Genomic DNA, 18,266 nt, shown 5'->3' on the forward strand with positions numbered 1-18,266 from the left:
TAAGTCAGTATCGCTAGACAGTTATCTGCTTACTCCCATTCACTGGAATTTTTTCCATGGTTTGATGACTGATTTATCCTAGACATGTCTAAAGCATTTGATCACTATTGTGCCCGGGACCTTTGACTTTCTACAGACGCAAATGAGATAAACCACTCGGTCATCAACAAAATTACAGTTATATTAGTCTCCACATATACTGCTGTTAAAGCGAAACGGAGCTAATGTTTGAGCTAAAAAAGTAGCAAACGTTGCCGAAGAGGTTGTTGGCGATTATGACTTCGTAGATGGAACCATTCGAACTCCGGACTGAATGGTACCATCATCCCGCCTGTTTGGAGTGCGCATTTCCGTTCACTAATGAGGGCTATGTGCAAATTCTTGTTAGCCCTTTGTTTCAGTGTTATCCTATGTAAGATAAATTAACGATAAAAGGGTAAATTTTACACCGTGAAAAGATGAAAAAACTTACTGACGTTTCGGACGCTAGTCCTTCGTCGGAGTAAAAGAGGAAGGACTATCGTCCAAAACGTCAGTAAGTTTTTTCATCTTTTCACGGTGTAAAATTTACCCTTTTATCATTACTGTTTCATTAGAAACACCGATGCAGCTCACTCTAGTTTTTAGCTAGTTATCTCTTCTATGTAAGATAAATGAGACTTACATGCGCATTAGGCCATAATTAATATGGTTATTAACTATGGTTGGGCGTAAGGTGGGCTATAAATTAAAATTAACTTGTGTTGATTCTAGAGTATAGTGTTGATTGAAGAAGACTTTGTGAAAGACGCCTTTTTCGATTCGCAAGTTGGTGTTTGGCCTGCAGCAATTTAACAAAGTCATCAGCGGGAACTTTATATGATATATTTCATTCCAGATCTGCAGGCCAATACGTGCGATCAAAACAGCCGAACTCCGGAAAAGGGCGATGAGTATCTTATATCCAAGAGCACGCCCAACACAGGTTTAAGCCAAGGTTTCTACATTTGCTCTTTCTTACTCTCATAAGTTATCACTGAAGGTGGTTATCAAGTTGTTTGTTATCAAAATCTTGTGTAGTGCGGTAGACATGAATCTGTAGAGGGTAAGTTATTGCCGAAAACTGCATGGGTGTTATATAGCTGGTAGACAGTGCTCCGACTATATTCCCAGACAATGGTATGACCAATCTTCCTAATCGCTATCTAAGAAGTGGGGAGCCGCGCTGGGTACACGCGATCAAGCTAGCTACATTTTTCACGTAGTACAAAAGAGCGAACAATACCACACATTTACACACTTTATACTAGATTTTTCCTCTAATCAGATACTAAAATAACTGCTTAGTGGAAGTGTTTGATTATGGAATCATCCATCGGTAAAATAAAAACGAGCTAGATGGGTTTGTGGGTGGGTGTCAGAGTAAAATGTATAGCCGCTTCCTACCCCTCACCTTACACAGCTAGGCTATGTTGTATCGAATCCCTGAGCTGGTCTCTCCAGGTCGGCGCATGCAGTATAAAGGCTGTCGAGTGAAGTATTCAAGTGACTACTGCATGTTGCGATTACGATTATATAGTCGTGTTTTTAGGTGTGATGACACGAGAAGTTAGTCAAAACGCAAATTAGTCAAAACATATGTAAATTTGACTTCCAAACATGCCTGATAAATTGGTCTTCACAAAATGCCAAAACTTAGTGTCCATGCTTGAAACTTAAGGCTAATTCATTCATATTGTGTTTGTTAATACAGTATCTTGGTCTGACAAAAGTATACTCTCAAACTCTTCTGTATACTTGGAGAAAACAAACATTTATTTTCTCACTCAATTCTTAGAAAAAAGTATTTTTTTGTGGGTAGGTACACTCTTTGATCCAACATGGCGGACGAATTACATAAAGTATACATCTTAACTATTCACTGGCAATTGAATTCTACATTAGCTATTTAACAGGTCTTTCTGTTTATAGCAAGTAGCATTCTTAATGGATTAGTTTTTAAGAAGCATTTTTCCCACCTCGTTCAAAACATGAAGAAGAAAAAAACACGGATAGTCATGTACGAAATAGCAGGGCGGGAGGAGGGACTTCCTCGTAACTCAAAGGCAAAGCACCGTATTAACCTGTTATTTTCCAAAAGCAGAAGCTCAGGGCTCAAAATATTATGATTGCCAAAAAGACTTCTATGAATAAGGTTACGATTCTTGATGTAAAATTTCCGGATTTTGGATGTTAATGATATGTTGCGTGTTTAGTGATTTGCCTTGAAACTTTTTTATTAAACTACTATGATAGAAAATGGTCCTCTTTTCGCAAACGTTAACAGTTTATCTATCTATCTATCTATCTACTAGCTTTAGCTGTTGTACCACAGCGTGGGACAATCACAACAGAGCTAGGCTCCAACATGATCATGTAGGTGAAAGCCCAAAGATGGAATTAGAATTAAGTATTGGATTTTGGAGTAGGGAGGAAAACCGGAGAACCCGAAGGGAAAACCCTCGAAGCACAGGAGAGAACCAACAAACAACTCTACTCACTTACGACATCGACATCGGCAGGACTCGAACTCGGGCCGCATTGGTGAGAGGCGGCGCACGCCACCGGTGCTTAGTTCGTTAAATTTCTTATCGCGGAAATTATTTATTGGTAATGGAAGATGAACATTTAAAAAATTTAACAGATGATGAATTCCTTGTTTGCTATCGGAAAAGGCACTTCACTTAGTGATATAGTTGAAAGGGAATCGATACATTAGGCTCAATTGCCTATTTATAACTCAAGGGTTTTTAGATAAGCGTTGTTCGGTCAAATCAATGCATGCATGCAGGCTCCCATGCTTTGTGACACACTGACAAGCGATTGCACATGTAGAGCAAGAGTGTTTAATTCTTACTTTGAATCGGATTCAGTGAGCTGACTGCATGAAAGTTACCATGTCATGCGCAAAGGTTCTACTGCCGGTGATCGTTGCGTGACGACACTAAGTAGCGACTGGCACAACATTAATAGTGGTTTCGCAATCATGGTTTTTCATTAATAGTGGTATATCAATGACTTTGCGCCACAATGGTGTTCCAGAGTTCAGCTCAGCCACAGTCTCCGACTTATACTTTTAAGTTACCTCTTTGTGATGACACATTTATGTATTGAAACATGTAATTAAAAATCCATTGGAGTATCCGATCGCCTCGAAGCTTTTCAGTTTATATTCTATTTTTAATTTTTCCTTACAATTATCTACTCACTATCTCTCCTTTGTAATTCCTTTCATTTTTAACAAGGTATGCATATTACTGAGGGGCGTCAATAGAGCGATTGCAGACCAGATAGAGCCTGAACTCATGTTCTAGATTTTCACAAGCACCCAGGTTGCTAGTGTCTCGGCACAACCTGTCAACAGATAGCAATCATTGCAAATTAAGGGTTCACCAAGCTTACTGACACGAATGAAAACATGGAGGTCATTATATCGCTATATTTGTCCTCAACCGCCGAAACTCCTGAAGTCTCAATGATTTTAAAGCAATTAAAGCAATTGCAATGGCTATTACGGTCCCCATTAATGCCACAAACCAGACTTTCTTGTTTGGCATGTCCTTCACAAGGTAACAGAAAAATCGGAAGCCGCGCCAACTGTGCAACTAATTAACAATTTCACTTATAGATTGGGTTTATCATCGATAATCCTTGATAACATGATAGAATTTTCCTTCAAGCAATTTAATTAACTGATTTTCGTTTGTTTTCTTATACTTTTATTTTCTGTTTTTTATTTTTTTATTTTTTAGGTTGACCCTATTAATTGAAAATGAAAGTGCTTTTTCGATAAAGCCTGACTCCGATTTTGAGCCCTCCCGGACGCCGACCAACCTCTCGTGACCCGACTCAGACACTTGTTTAAGTATTGATGGAACAAAAAGGTCCGTTCCACGGCTGACCTATCTGTCTCCAGCCCTTAATCTGTCTCAAAACAAGAGCCTGATTGACAAATACGTTCTTAGGTTTGAGCTTATATTAGGCTTTTTAAAGACCTGATAAACCTAGACTAAAGTTCACCCATGCTCTCATAAATCTGACGTCACTCCGCTTCAGCTGAAAAGCTTGGCTTATTAGTTCTTGTAGAAAGAGTTGGATATTAAGGCTGGCTTGTGTACGCATCGGACGGAACTAGCGCGTTATGCAGTAGGACAGCAGGAGGGCCGATTGATACATACCTTGGTTATATCATGCAACCCGGTCAGAGGGGCTGGCACTATTAGCACGTGTGATTATAGAGAATCAAACAAACATGGCGGATGCTTTGAACGGAGCGTAAAAGTTTACAACAGCTCGGAAAACTCGCCTACTTTTCCCCTACACTGCTGTTAAACTGTCTTACATGGACGAAAACAAGCCATGGTCTCTACTAGACTTATGTTTGAGTGCAGTAGGAAAAAATGGACGTGGGTTGACACCGAAATATTTGCGAGGTGAGAGTCTTGGAAAAGCTTTGAAAACCGTAAGAAAAACCTTCAGAAAAATAGTTTAAAAGCATTCTCTCTTTTTTTTTTAATTGCAGACACTCCGAGGCATCTCTTAATGCAAATACTACAGAGTTTGAATCCGTTTGACTTGGAAAGGCTTGAAGAAGGGGATATTCGCAGTTTGACTGGTAAGTTGAATCTCCGGAAACCATTGCGCATTTGTCATCTTTCTGCTTTTAATTCCGCAAACAATTTTTTCAAGCTTTTGTGGCGCCAAATGTAAAATATACTGAACTAATCCTTTAATCATTTAACTTGCACAATTTGAAGTTCTTTCGATATCGTGCTGGATAGAACTTGGAGGATAAAAGTTAAGGAATGTCCGGCGATCCTCAACTCTGGTATGCAACGATATTATGGAGAAATCACAATACTGAGGGGTGCGTTTGCCAGGAGTGCATTTTTAAACCTCCAGCTTTTTCTAGAAAGTAATTATCTCGGTATTTGATACATGATCGAAATATTACCTTGAGAAATTTTTTTTGATTGCTTCAAATGCGGATTTTTCTTGAGATCCTTCACACATCTTTTGCGTGACAGTGATAAAAGTCATCCCCAAAAGTGCGCGCACATGAATATTATTGCACGAAAGAAGCTAAAATGCTTCAATATAGTAGTCCAGAACATCATGTTCTTGATTCCAATCTATAAAAATAAATTATAAATTATTAAAATGAAAAGAGCTTGAATCATCTGAAAATGAAAGAGGAAGAAAAAAAATTTGTATCATAAAAATGTATAAGATCACTAAGATTCATTTAATTCAATAATATTCTATTTTAGATTTACTGATTATCAACTCATTGATAGCAATATCTTTGGGAGTTTTCAAATAATTTTTTTTTGGATTGGTCATGATCATGCAATATGACCCTTGGAAATGACTTGTTGACAATATTTATATTTGAAATTATGTCCACTTCAAATATTTGTATCTTTAATGGTTAAGTCTGTCCTAAGGATTAAGTCACAGTAGGTTTAATGCCTTTTGAATTCCCCATGGGAGTATTGAATGAATTTAATCCCCATATCAAAATAAGAAATAGATTGTGCCTTTATTGAAAAAATTAATTTTGGTCTAGTGTTCGGTGTAGTAGTGTTCAGTGTTCGGTTAGAGCTATGATGCTTTAACAAAAGATTTGTTATTCATTCCTAAGTTATATTAACCAATTGGGCTGTCATTTCTTTTGTTCTTTCATTCTCTGGGAGTGAGCAAGTCATTACAAGAGTATTGGTTGAAAATATAAAAAATTGAAAATTTGGTAACTGTAGTCAGGCAAAGCTAAAAAATATGAATTGTATATATACATATTTGTATGCATATGATAAATACAATCATGGTACCTAAAAGCAATCGCAGTGAACAAGCAAGTACTCATTTATTCGCTGTTTAATTTCGACTTTCTTCGTCCATGTTTCCTTCACCTTAGTCCACCCCAGTTAGTTTTTTAAAAAATATTAGCAGTACAATATACTTTATGTCTGTGAGGCATTAAGGTGCATCTTGTTTATGCAAGCATATTATGTTCTATGTCTATACTCAGCATGTACAACATAGTACAGATTCTCTGAATCAGTAGGACTTTCAACATCACTATATCAGGAGTTATAGATGTTCAAAAGCATTTTACGAGGTGCTTATTTAATGATCTTCTTAAAGGGTTGCCATTCACAGCGGTGCACAAGACCTCTAGACAATTATTATAGACATAGATAATCCTTACAGGAAGCAGCATGTGGGAGTTATACGAGACATTTTATCTCGGTTTGAGGACCTGCATGTCTGGAAAATTATTACCCAAGAGGGAGGGGTAAGCAAAATTGCTGTTTAATTGATCAATTTGAAATCCAATCTTGATTGGACATGGGATACTATTCTACCACAGCTTTCCTGGTGGCATTTTTCCTGAAATTTTACCAAGAATTTTCCAGTAGGACCATCTTTACACTTGAGAAAAGAGAACTAGCAGGATTACGAAGCAATTTAACCATGAAACTGAAAACAGTCAATCGCTAAACAAGGCCTGAGGAATTAAACTATACAGGTCTGACCCAAAGTTCACACATCATGCAGCTCATGTGCACTTGATCATAGCATCGTTTAAAATATGCAACTGTGCGATCACAAGAAATACCGTATCAATGAGCTTTGATCATGTTAAAATAATTAGTAACACTGTGAAGTTTGAAGAAAATAAAAATTGCAAAAATATATGAATTTTCAAAAATCTTTATTTTGTTATTTTTTCAAAATTCACACTTTTCAGAAATTTTTTAATTTGCAAGTTTTGAACTGATTTCTTCAAAATTTGCAGTTTTCCATATTATTTCAACATGCTCTTTCCAGCTATGTTAATTATTTTCAAATTGCACTAGTTTTAAATACCTGAAAAAGCTCATTCTACAATTACATTTTTACAAAGTTCCAAAACATTCTAGAAGTTCTTAATTGTGCTTTATTTTATTCTAGCATGCTTCAAATAATTAAAATGTAAGCTACCAAAAATATCTACGGTATAGAACTTTCTAGAACATAGCTCAGTAGGCATATACAGGCTGGATTCCTTCAAAAAGCATTCATCACTTCTCAGTTATTGGCTTAAGGAGTACATCTGTACAAAGCCCAAAAGCTCAGAAGTTCTTTCTTTAACTTTCAAAACATGAAAAAATGAAATTTGTTCAAAAATTCTAAATCATATTTTCATTCTCAATTTTGTGGAGGAACTGAGAAAAGTTGGAGAGAAAGCATCTGTTTAAAGAACATACAGCACCTTTTTTTTTGATAATTTAATACAAGCTTTGTTTATTGTAATCAAACAAACACAAAAGATTAATTGCCATATTTTGTTTTTTAAAAGTTCATGAGGAATTTATGAATTAAAGTGTTTTTTTTTAATCTAATGATCATTAGTCAGGTGATTTTGTAAGATAAAGTAAAAATCTAGTTCTTTGTTGTTTGTGACGTAACTGACCTGGCTTTTATAAGTTATTTTTGTAGTAATGCATGTTAGTGGATCATCTAGAACACCTCCTAGACATTCAAGAAGACAATGATGTACATGTATTGTGCCTTAATATTTTCAATACGTAGCAATATTGCAGTGTGAATAATGGTAATAATACTTTATTAGGAGCATGAAAAAACTGAAATGAAGTGTTAAAGTCATAAAGTGTTTTTAAGACTCCCAACTGGCAAGGAGGCAAACCAGTTGGCTATTACAAGCATGGTCGAGAACCTGAATTTGATCTAATCAGAAATCAGGACAAATACCGTCCAGCTAGTGGCCACAGTGGGACTCAAACCTGGCACCACCAGATTGTTAGACTGATGCTATGACCACTCGACCATGCTGCCTCCATCGACAGTGTGTTGGATCCAGGGGGAGGGTTAGGGGATATGTACCCCCCAGTCATACCCGAGGTTCGACTGATTGTTTTTATCCTAGAATTTAGTTTTGCACAACCAGTAAACACATGAAAATCTATTATGATTATGAACTAATAATTTATTACTTGTGTATCAATCAAGTAGGTATACAGTCCTTTGACTAAACGTTGTCGTTGATCGGATCATCCCTACGGGCCTAGACCGAAAATGATAACGGGTAAATTACCCAGAACTTGCGTCTTCTAAACTGCTCGCCAGTTTAAATCTTCGCTGTATGCTTGAGTTATGGTTTTAGCAAATGAAATGGGATCGAAAAAAGCAAGCTCAAGACGTGTTAGATAACATATGCCGCAGCTAGTAACTGTGAATTAATTATCCCCATGATCCTTTTTGGTCTATGCCCGTAGGGATGAAGCCGATCAAACGACAACGTTTAGTTAAAGGACTATATACTGTTACAAGCTATTGTACCTCTTACGTAATCCCAGATGTCCAAAAAAATTTCTAATATAATTTTAATTTTGCGATAAATAATTCCTAAGCATTTATGAGGTTAACAAGAGTTTGTTTTGTTAGTTTTTTGTAGGTATCAAAATTTCAAACAAATACTTTAATGACTAAATTGTAAATCTGCATCATTATTCAATAATAATTTGAACTGCACTGAAGTTTATCTTTGGTATTTACATATTGCTTTAATCTGGAATAACTCCCAGAAGCCAGGTAATGTTAGTATGACTTGCTTGTTGACCTTTTAACAGATGTGATCTCAAAAACATATCATATTTCCAAGCTAGATCTGGTGCATGGCTGGTGTGCAACATATGTAGTTATAACTAGAAATTTCTTTTTTTCTTTTTTTCTTTTCTTTTCTTGAATTGATACCAGCATATATTGCTGAAGTGTTTATTCTGTGTAAATGTTCATGTATTATTTATGTATTATTTGGGTATTATTGTTATTACTTTTAATTAACTCATCATCATGCTTGTGTTCATGCTTCTGCTTGTGTTGAGCCAATTTTCACACATAAATATGGACTCTGACTCTTGCTTTTATTGGGTTCTTGGGTTTTTATGATCTCTAGTTGATGTTTTGCACAACATTGGATCAATGCCACATTGCATGATTAATCTTGTCTATACATGCAGATGATTGACCTAACATTACACTAGCCGGATGTTTTTTGGGCACTCTCTGCAGGGTCGAAATAAAGATCTTGTCGATCACTATGCTCTCAATACTCCAACACATGGGAAAACTACATGTAGCCGTGCAATAAGAAATTGCTCCTGCATCCAATATGCACCCTAATAACTATACGAGGGAATTGAAATTAATGAGCAGGAGATGATACTCAACATAATATACCATGAAGAATAGAGCAAAATTGAAAACTTTGTCAAGACCCTTAGTTGTCACTCCATTTATAGATGAGATGCAATCAACAAAGAGAGATAACGAAATGATAATGCAAGCGATGCCCATCCACTCTTTTTTTTGCAAAAATGCTTAGTTTCAAGGGCAATTTTTTCAAAACTTTGCAATTTTCTTTTTATCAATGTGATAAATTTGAGGGTGAACTACTAACGTGTAATCCTGAAGCACTTATGCAAACCTTAAAGTGTATATGACACGAAAACATTCCATCATTTAAAATGTATAGTTTGTTAGTAATAATAAATATATCGTAACAAAATTTGTTTCAAAAGCTTATTTCTTGAGATATTTGCGAAAGTTAATCCCAATTTGTGACGTCATTTTGTTGACACGTACTCTAGATTCAGTAGTATTGTACTAAATATAAATTGTAATTCATATGAATTAACAACAAAAGACATATTTTAGTCAGCTTCATTTGATAGCTTACGTAGTACTCTTCCAATGTCGGGAAACTGAAAAGTGTACTACTTGAAATTAAGATTCTATATTCAAACATATTTCATGTATTTGCAACTAAATCTGGAGACTTGTAAACAAAATGACGTCACAACTCGTGCTAAATTTTCTTGAATTTCTAGAGAAATACGTTTTTGGAACAAATTTAACCGTGATATTCTTATTAATGCCAATAAACTACACATTCTTAACATTAAAATTTTTTCGTGTCATATACACTTTAATAGCTATTTTAGATATCAAAATATGTCATTGTTTTTCTGGAATTTGGCCAGTTAGTACATTGTTATCAAAAGGTTAATAAATCAACTACTTCTGTTTGATTAGTGTGATTATGTTTCCTGTGATATCAGTCGAGGAGATAGCAATGTACGTCTACCAATGTCATAGGTCGTTTCTAGTTTAATAACGAAACAATATGAATTCTAAATTTAATATTTCTTTGTATGTGGGATTCAATCATTTCAGGCATAAAATGAGGCTATCTTTTTGTCGTCTTTATTAAGAATTCTAATCCAGCTTTGATACAAACAACATCATAATTAAGACATAATTAGCAGAATATACATGTTTCTACCCAAGCTAGACCTGAATGCATCATGCATGTTCTCTGTCTCAAAAAAAGGTTTTTTATAAACAGATTACATAAAAACCTTGAATATAAGTGCATTCCTCTTCTCAAATACTTTGAAATGTTTTCTCTTTTTGAAATGTTCTCTTTTTGAAATGTTTTCTCTCATTTTGAAATATATGGGCCAGGATAACTGGCATTAAATTCTCTAGTTTCGAGTTCTCAGTTGCTCAGGCGTAGACTCGATTTTGTGCAGAATATTGATTTGTTCCAGTGAAGGTCCATGCAATTTCAAAGTGTTTGTATTGTAAGTTTTGCATTCTTTACTTTACTGTTGGTATTTTTGAATGCTTAGACACTGATTTAAGGCTGAGTAAATGAGTCTGACTAATCAAGGAATGTTCACAGCAGTAATTTGGAACTCTAAAATGATCTATTACCTATATGTCAGCTGTTTTTCACTCATTGTTGAGCTCAGAACTTTCATGACTACAGGTATATCTATTAATGTTTTTGATGCAATTTCTGCAATAATGCCACCAGAATCATCAAGTTAAAAAAGTATTTTGTGACGTCATGACTTCGGTACTTTATAGCCAAAGGCTGAAACTTAATCTAATTATCCAGTAAACTCCTATGGTTTAAGGTCAAATGTTTAAAGTAAATGGAGAAGTAAGTGTTAGACGAGACCGGAAGAGAATTGAAGAGTTTTTTATAATGTCTAGTCTATACTCCTGTTTGGCTTCTTAATGAGATATATAAGCACAAGAAGCACATGCTCAGTTTTCTAACCTTTGAACGTAGTTAATTTAGCAACTGACAAGTCCTTATGAACCATTTAAATCTGTCATTGTCTAAAAACCACAGGGTGTCGGACCATCAAACTGTAATTATTACTTGTACCCTTAAGTGGATGTGTATACAATATTATGTCGAGTGGTTGATCTGTATGGATATCTACACTGTACAAGGATGAGCTGGAAGTAAGCCATTGTAAATCCTATTCAAATCAGACACAAATATTGCAAATCAAATTTCTAGGAGTAAAATTTCATTTTTCACTGAAATCTTTTATCATGTAAATCCAGTTTACTGACTTCTTCATGGGGTGACTAATTTCTATTGTGTTTTTCCTCATTAAATTATTATTTTAAAACATAATTTGATATGAAATATACAGACCATACAATTTATATTCATGACCAATTACACATTGTAACCGACCTTTTTGCAGCAGAGGGACAAAAACCAAAGAACCCAGAAAAACCTTCAAATAGATATTGATACCCTAAAACGATCTCAGGACTGGTCCCTTGAAGCACAGAATTGATCCATTGCAACAAAGACAATCACACACCTTTATGAGAACCCTACCAAGTTGCAATATGGCACACGAGCAGCATGCGCAGATAGCTGTCATTTTTGCATGCAAACATCATCATCAGCCATCACCAACAAAGACTATGGAGTACCCTTGAAAGTGGGGACTCTTGGAAAATATAAGACGCAAGTAATGCAAAAGGGATTTAATGCGGAGGGACGAAAGCAACCCAGCCCCTCCCCCTCCCTGCAGTCCCTGTTCAATGTCAGATATCAAAGTAACACTCTATTGCCTTCAAACAAGACTTGTTTCAAGTAGAGCTGACTTATGCTGTCAATGTACCTCGCAGTTCCATAAGCAGGGGTTTCATTAAAGATGAGGGTTCGGAGAATGCTCTGGTAAATGAACGAAATCCTAGGCTTAAACAACCACTTATAGCTTAGTAATTTGGGAAATGTTCACTTAGACTCTCCTTCTAGTTCATGACCTTCTCCTATCATTTCAAAACTAATCAACCCCCTGCATAACAGTACTGTTTCTCCCGCAGGTATCGACACAGACAGTTTATGGCAATTGCACTATTGTCAGCAGTGGCGCCATAAAGGCAGGTGGCCAGAGTCATACTATCAGGCTGCTAAGAACAGTAGTAGGTTAAATGAAAAGATCCCCTGGCGTGTTCTCTATTGGCAGCGACATTTCCAGGAAGTTGTGAATAGTACTGAGGCCAAGACAGGTCAGTGGAATGAGACCAATTAAAATGAAAAAGATGCATGTGTGAGGGAAATTGCATTTAATTTGAGATCTTGATACCCTGAGGGAGTCTAATTAAAATTTGAAGGGAGAGTGAAGTTGAAATTCTTAGGGGGGAGGGGTAAGAGCTAAGTGAACATTTCTGGGAAAGGGGGTAAGAGTCAAATGAAAATTTGAAGGGAGAGTGTAACACTCAAGTTGAAATTCTTAGGGGTGAGGGGTAAGAGCTAAGTGAACATTTCTGGGAAAGGGGGTAAGAGTCAAATGAAAATTTGAAGGGAGAGTGTAACACTCAAGTTGAAATTCTTAGGGGGAGGGGTAAAAGCTAAGTGAACATTTCTGGGAAACGGGTTCAGAGTCAAATAAGAATTCGCAGGGAGAGTATAACACTCCAGTTGAAATTCTTGGAGGGGGGGGGGGGGGGGGGCTAAGAGCCAAGTCAAAATGTTTTGGGAAAGGGGGTAATAGTCAACTAAAAATTTGCAGGAATGGGGTAAGAGTCAAGTGGAAAATTTCTGTGGGGAAGGGGGTAAGAGTTGAATGGCAATTCCTGGGGGGTGGAAGTTGGAGCCAAATTGAAATTTCTGGGGATGCATAAAGCCAAATGCAATTGTATTTCATCTTTTTTTGTTGAAAAGCCATTAACCAATAGTTTCAGTTAGATGGGTGAAGTGAAATCACTCTAGGAATGACTCCATTATACTCTCCAAACAATAATTTTCTTGTATTTTAAAATTCAGCTGTTGTTCACTGGCATCCAGAAAGCCGTTCCCTTCCTCAAGACTCCAAGGATGGAATGAGGGCAAAAGCAAGTGAACTATTTCTCCAACAATCTGCTGGAAGGTTTGGCAAGTATGCCACTTATCTAAGACTACACAACTCGGCATTGACTTACTTATCTACGCATTTAGACATATTCCAGGAATTTGCCAGCCACGTTGAATTTTTGGAAATCTATCATCTACGGGAAAATGGTGTTGATGCCATGTGTTCCCTTCTTCAAATCCTTCTGGCCAAGAACCTGAAGTCTGTTGGAATGTGCTTTCCTAAAGTGAGAGATATTAATCTCTGGAGTAAGATACTACATATAAGTTCTACTGGGTTTGTTACCAGTAAACCTCAAGTATCTATCGGGAAGGTGCAAGCTGTTAAAAATGCTAAGGTTACTAAGACTGCACCTAATCCTACTCCCCCTGCAACCCCAAGCCCCACAACACCAAAGCCATTACATCTATATGTTGTACAAGGACAGAATGATATACGCCTAGGAGTGATTGATGGCTCAATAAATATTATTAATGAACAGCCACCAAGTGTGCATTCAAATACTGGTACCACGAATGATGAATTAATCAGTAATTCCAATGATGTTACGAATGGACATGTTGTTTCACATAGTGTTACTGATGCTAATCTAAGCCAGGTTACCAGCGTCAACACACCAAACCACATCAAGGAATATGACAATATTGATTTTTATGACTTCGATGAGCACAGCAAAGACATTCTGGAAATTCAGGAGTCATCTGATCACTATAAGAATGGCAATGGCATAGAGGATGTTCATTTTGATTCTAACGATCTTTATTCAGAGGTGTTTCATAAGCAAACTATAGATATCAGCGAAGATGCAAGTTTCTCTTTCCATGATCTCTTTGGGCCAAACCTTCTGGAAGATCACCATACAGGAGTGACAAGAGTACCACCGGAGGAAAAAGAAGTTGTGAAGGAGATGCCACCAGTTATTCAGATCCCAGCACCCGAAACCCCTGAAGCAGTTGGAGGGTTCTCTTTTCTTCAGCATTTTGAATTTTCTTCGTTTTGGTTTCATGATGATCTTCTTTTTCTTTTTGCTAAGTCATTGAGACAGTGGCATAACCTGGAGTCCTTAGTTCTGAGAGACAATGCAATAGGCTTCCAGTCTAAAGGAAAGATCTTAATCGATGCTCTAATACCGTTATGTCTAAAAGGGAAATTAAAATATCTCAGAATCGAAATCAACCCAGTCGATGATCATTTTGTGTCATTGATAAGTGAAGGCATTGGAACCTACTGCTCAACTTGCCATTCAGGTGTCCAGACGTCCCTCAGGGTCCTCTATCTTTCGTCCAGTAAGATCACTGCATTGGGTGTCAGTCACTTAGCTGGGAAGCTCTTAAATAAATGCACATGTCCTCCCAAACCATCTGAACTGTTGCCGCACAGCCGAAAATTTAGGAAAAGTCTTCCTGAGCCTTTGTCATCCTCAAAACGGCGCCGACTCTCCCGATACAGTCGTGACTCTCTGCCAACGAAAATAACTGCTGATGACTCCTCATCATCAAGTGACAGTATGAGCAGTACAAGTAGCAGTAGCTACTCGATTAGCTCGCAAGATTCCGATTCACAGGACAGTTTTTCTCAGGAGTTGACAAGTCTCAAACTGACTAAGACCCCTGAGCCTCATTTTGATGGTCTTCAGGAACTGACAATATGTAGCACAATAGGCGATGAAGGGGCGTTTACCCTCTCAAGTGTTTTAGGTAATAATAGTACTCTAAAATATTTGGCCTTACCAAGCTGTGGTATGCACACTGCTGGGCTGGCATCAATCTTCAGAGCCATATCAGGTATAATATTAATAGTGAACAGTTAAAGTGAAAGCATGGCGAAGTAATGAAGCACAATTCTCATACTCATTAATTGTCGGCTTTGAAATATTACATAAAAAGTGGACATACATGCATTGAGTTTACAATCATCTCATTGTTCCATCCATCCATCCATCCTATTCCACTCTTTTCCCTTCCCTCCCTCCCTCCCTCAATCATTCATTCATCCATTCCAGATTAATTTTGTCCAGATTATTTTTTTAATGAATAGATAAGAGATTCAATGCCATTTCTCTTTTAAAGGTGAATCCAGCAGAAAATGCAACAAAACTCTAAAAACCTTGATTCTTCGAGAGAACTCTTATGAACCTTCACACGATAACAGTTTATCTGTTCTCCTCAAGAATGGAAAACTAACAGAGCTAGATATAAGTTTCTGTGGACTTGAAGGTAAGAAATTTTATAGACTGTGGTTATATCTAGATGATGATAATGGTGATGGTGATGGTGATGGTGATGGTGATGATAGTGATGACAATGATGATGGTGATGGTAAAGATGATGGTGAAGATAATAGTTGCCATGACAATGGTGATGAGGGTGATGGTTATAAATTAAGATGATGATGATGGTGGTGGAGATGATGACAATGATGAAGGTGAAGTTGATGATGAAGTTTGTTTTGTTGCAGTGCTGATAATGGTGGTGGTAGTGGTGGGGGGGGGGGGGGGGTAGGGGGGTAGTAGAGCTGATGGGGATGTTGTCAACACAACTGTTTCATAAAAAGATCACATACAATACAGAACTAATATAGTATGTGGTCTTCTTACCCAGACTAGGCTAAAATAGTAATCGTACTAAATAGATTAAATAGGTGAATCTATGATAACTACTTTAAATCAACAATTATAACCTTTAAATCTTTAATGTTTATTCGGGTAAAATGTCAATGTATTTTATTATACACGATACCGAATAAAAAAGTCTGTCTGTCTGTCTGTCATTACTAATCATAGTGGTTATTGTTGTGGTCACATTAATGACGTTAGTGATGATCATGGTAGTGATCGATGGTGATCAGAAATATTGCCCTCCTTTCTCCAATTCCTTGATCCTCCACAAAATAATAACAAAATAATCATTAATAATTTTCTTACAGTTCTCAGTGGCGATGTCATTAGTTCACTGGGCCAAAACTCAAGTTTAAAAAGTCTGAATATTGCAGGAAATAGACTTGGTAAGATATTATGTGAGAAGATAAGTCTACACGAAACACAGAATAAAAAACGACATTAGCAGCTATAGGGAGACTAAATTGTTGCCAATTTTTTTACATGTAGGTGATGCCGGGCTATCAGCTCTTTCTCAGATATTCAGCCAACCAGGATGTTCCTCGAATTTGACAAAGCTGGACCTCAGGTAATATAAAGTAATTACCAAAAAAGATCTACTGTATTTACTTGTGTAAGCACCGTGCGGCTCATTAAATTTTTTGGGTTTCATATGCTTTGTTAATCCGGGGGCGGCACTTATTAATAATTTTAGTCTTAGATGTGGCACTTGTTGAGGGTTGTCCAATACACACGAAATGAAACGGATCGTCATGACCTGTCGCAATCCATCATGATTTCAAAGGGGGCCTCATTGACCACAGGAAACCCATGTAAATGTTAAGTTACATCCCTGTTGATTTGTGTATTAATGAAATGACTTCTGGTAAGACGTGTTGTCAATACCACAGGAAGCCCAATGCTAGACCAACTCTAGTTGTGAATCGCTGAAATGGGCTTCCTTTTCATACTTTTGCACCTCGCCCTGTAATATTCATTTTTGCACTTTTTTCTCATTTACAACTATTGAAATTAATTGCAGTTACAATCAAGGTACAGCAGCTTCCATCGGCACCCTTGCATCAGCACTTCATAAATTCTTACCCAAGCGACTTGAAGAAATCAACTTGGCAGGAAACTTCTTGGGTTCATGTGTCAGTAAAGTAGTGTCCAGTATTCGTCCTCTGGTGAGGAATGTGTTTGCTGGCAATCTGGATAGCAGTACGATATATGCTGATTATATTAGCCAAATGTGATTCTTGTGGCGTTGCTAACGGATCATTAATTTTTTTATTTTGACTGAGAAACAATTTTGAGGATGTTTGAGTGATTTTACTTTGCAAGTGAAACAAAGATGTATAATTAATATCTAACCGTCAAAGTGAAACAAAAGAAATTAATGGAATTAGCATAACATTCATTATATTGTTTGGTACTAACTATTTCTTTAAAGGCCAAGTAAAATTACTCTAATCTTAGGAATGTACTCATTAACCTTAAATAGCTAGTAGAGGTTACTAGATGACCCCCCCCCCCCCCCCCCCCCCAGTCCATTATCCAAAAAATCCTGTGTTCTGATTGGCTGTGTGAGCAGGCAGTATTTTTTATCTCTGTTTTCTGGTATACTGATGTAAGGCTTACATCACTCAAGTGTGCATATGGAAAAACTAATTGTTAAACGACAAAACAAATTTCAAATGCCTTGGTCTTGAAAACGGACCGGGGCCTAAGATTCAAGACCTCGGGCACAGTTTTTCCTTATTCAGATCCACTTTAGGCCCGTAAATAGCGTTGATTATATTTCAGTCTTGTTTTCTGTTGACATACATTTATTTGTATTACACATCAACAAGTAATATTTGTTTCATGGGTTAAGTAAAATCACTTACATTTGTTGTAAGATGGTGTCATGGATTGGTTTAATTTAAAAAGTTAAGAGTAGACATTATAATAAATCATATGCACACATATGGTGTTGATAATAAAAAGGTTGGCTTCATAACATACTAAGTTGGAATCGTACTATAGGCAATGTGAATGCAACCAGTAAAAGGTTGCAACAATATAAAATTGTTTCCAAACTTTTTTTTAAATTTTTATTATCTCAGCATATTTTCTCACATGCTGACATTATTTACATATGATCCACACAATACATTTCAAGCTTGATATACAAGGGGCAGAAAAACCTTAGAGGGTATAGGTTATAGCTGTTAGAAGTGGATGTACAGTACAAGGGTATGGACATTATAAAGTCTTAAGAAAGGTAATGGTATTGGTAAAACAGTGAAGTATGGTGGCAAAGCGGGGGATGCTTTGCAGGTCTAGTGATAATAAAGGTGTAACAGGGAATAATGGTTTTTATTAAGTATTATGCTAGAGTTCACACAGGAAAAAAAAAAGTTTGTTGG

General features: G+C 36.7%; 1 protein-coding gene across 2 annotated transcripts; it reads left to right on the forward strand.

The window, feature by feature from the left end:
* Positions 1–963: 963 nt before the first annotated feature.
* On the forward strand, positions 964–17,397 carry LOC116290294 (uncharacterized). Of its 2 annotated transcripts, none has more exons than XM_031697296.2 (9): positions 964–1,084; positions 3,771–4,451; positions 4,541–4,633; positions 12,232–12,417; positions 13,175–15,043; positions 15,329–15,475; positions 16,185–16,262; positions 16,366–16,444; positions 16,898–17,397. In XM_031697296.2, the coding sequence occupies exons 2-9, from the start codon at positions 4,361–4,363 to the stop codon at positions 17,109–17,111; spliced, it is 2,757 nt and encodes a 918-aa protein (XP_031553156.1). In that variant the 5' UTR covers positions 964–1,084; positions 3,771–4,360; the 3' UTR covers positions 17,112–17,397. The 2 variants fall into 2 exon arrangements, with proteins under 2 accessions (XP_031553156.1, XP_031553157.1); XM_031697297.2 differs by lacking the exon at positions 964–1,084 and adding an exon at positions 3,273–3,587.
* Positions 17,398–18,266: the final 869 nt, after the last annotated feature.

The sequence above is a fragment of the Actinia tenebrosa genome, unplaced genomic scaffold (genome assembly GCF_029948245.1).
Source record: "Actinia tenebrosa isolate PJP-AT-01 unplaced genomic scaffold, QUT_ActTen_1.0 PGA_scaffold15__27_contigs__length_11533743, whole genome shotgun sequence".
Lineage (NCBI taxonomy): Eukaryota > Metazoa > Cnidaria > Anthozoa > Actiniaria > Actiniidae > Actinia > Actinia tenebrosa.

Excerpts from the sequence above, each read along its gene's own strand:
- LOC116290294 (XM_031697296.2), top strand. The coding sequence starts at position 4,361 with ATGGACGAAAACAAGCCATGGTCTCTACTAGACTTATGTTTGAGTGCA. Across the intron at positions 12,418-13,174 it reads TAGTACTGAGGCCAAGACAG|CTGTTGTTCACTGGCATCCA; the intron begins GTCAGTGGAATG and ends TTTAAAATTCAG. Across the intron at positions 15,476-16,184 it reads AAGTTTCTGTGGACTTGAAG|TTCTCAGTGGCGATGTCATT; the intron begins GTAAGAAATTTT and ends ATTTTCTTACAG.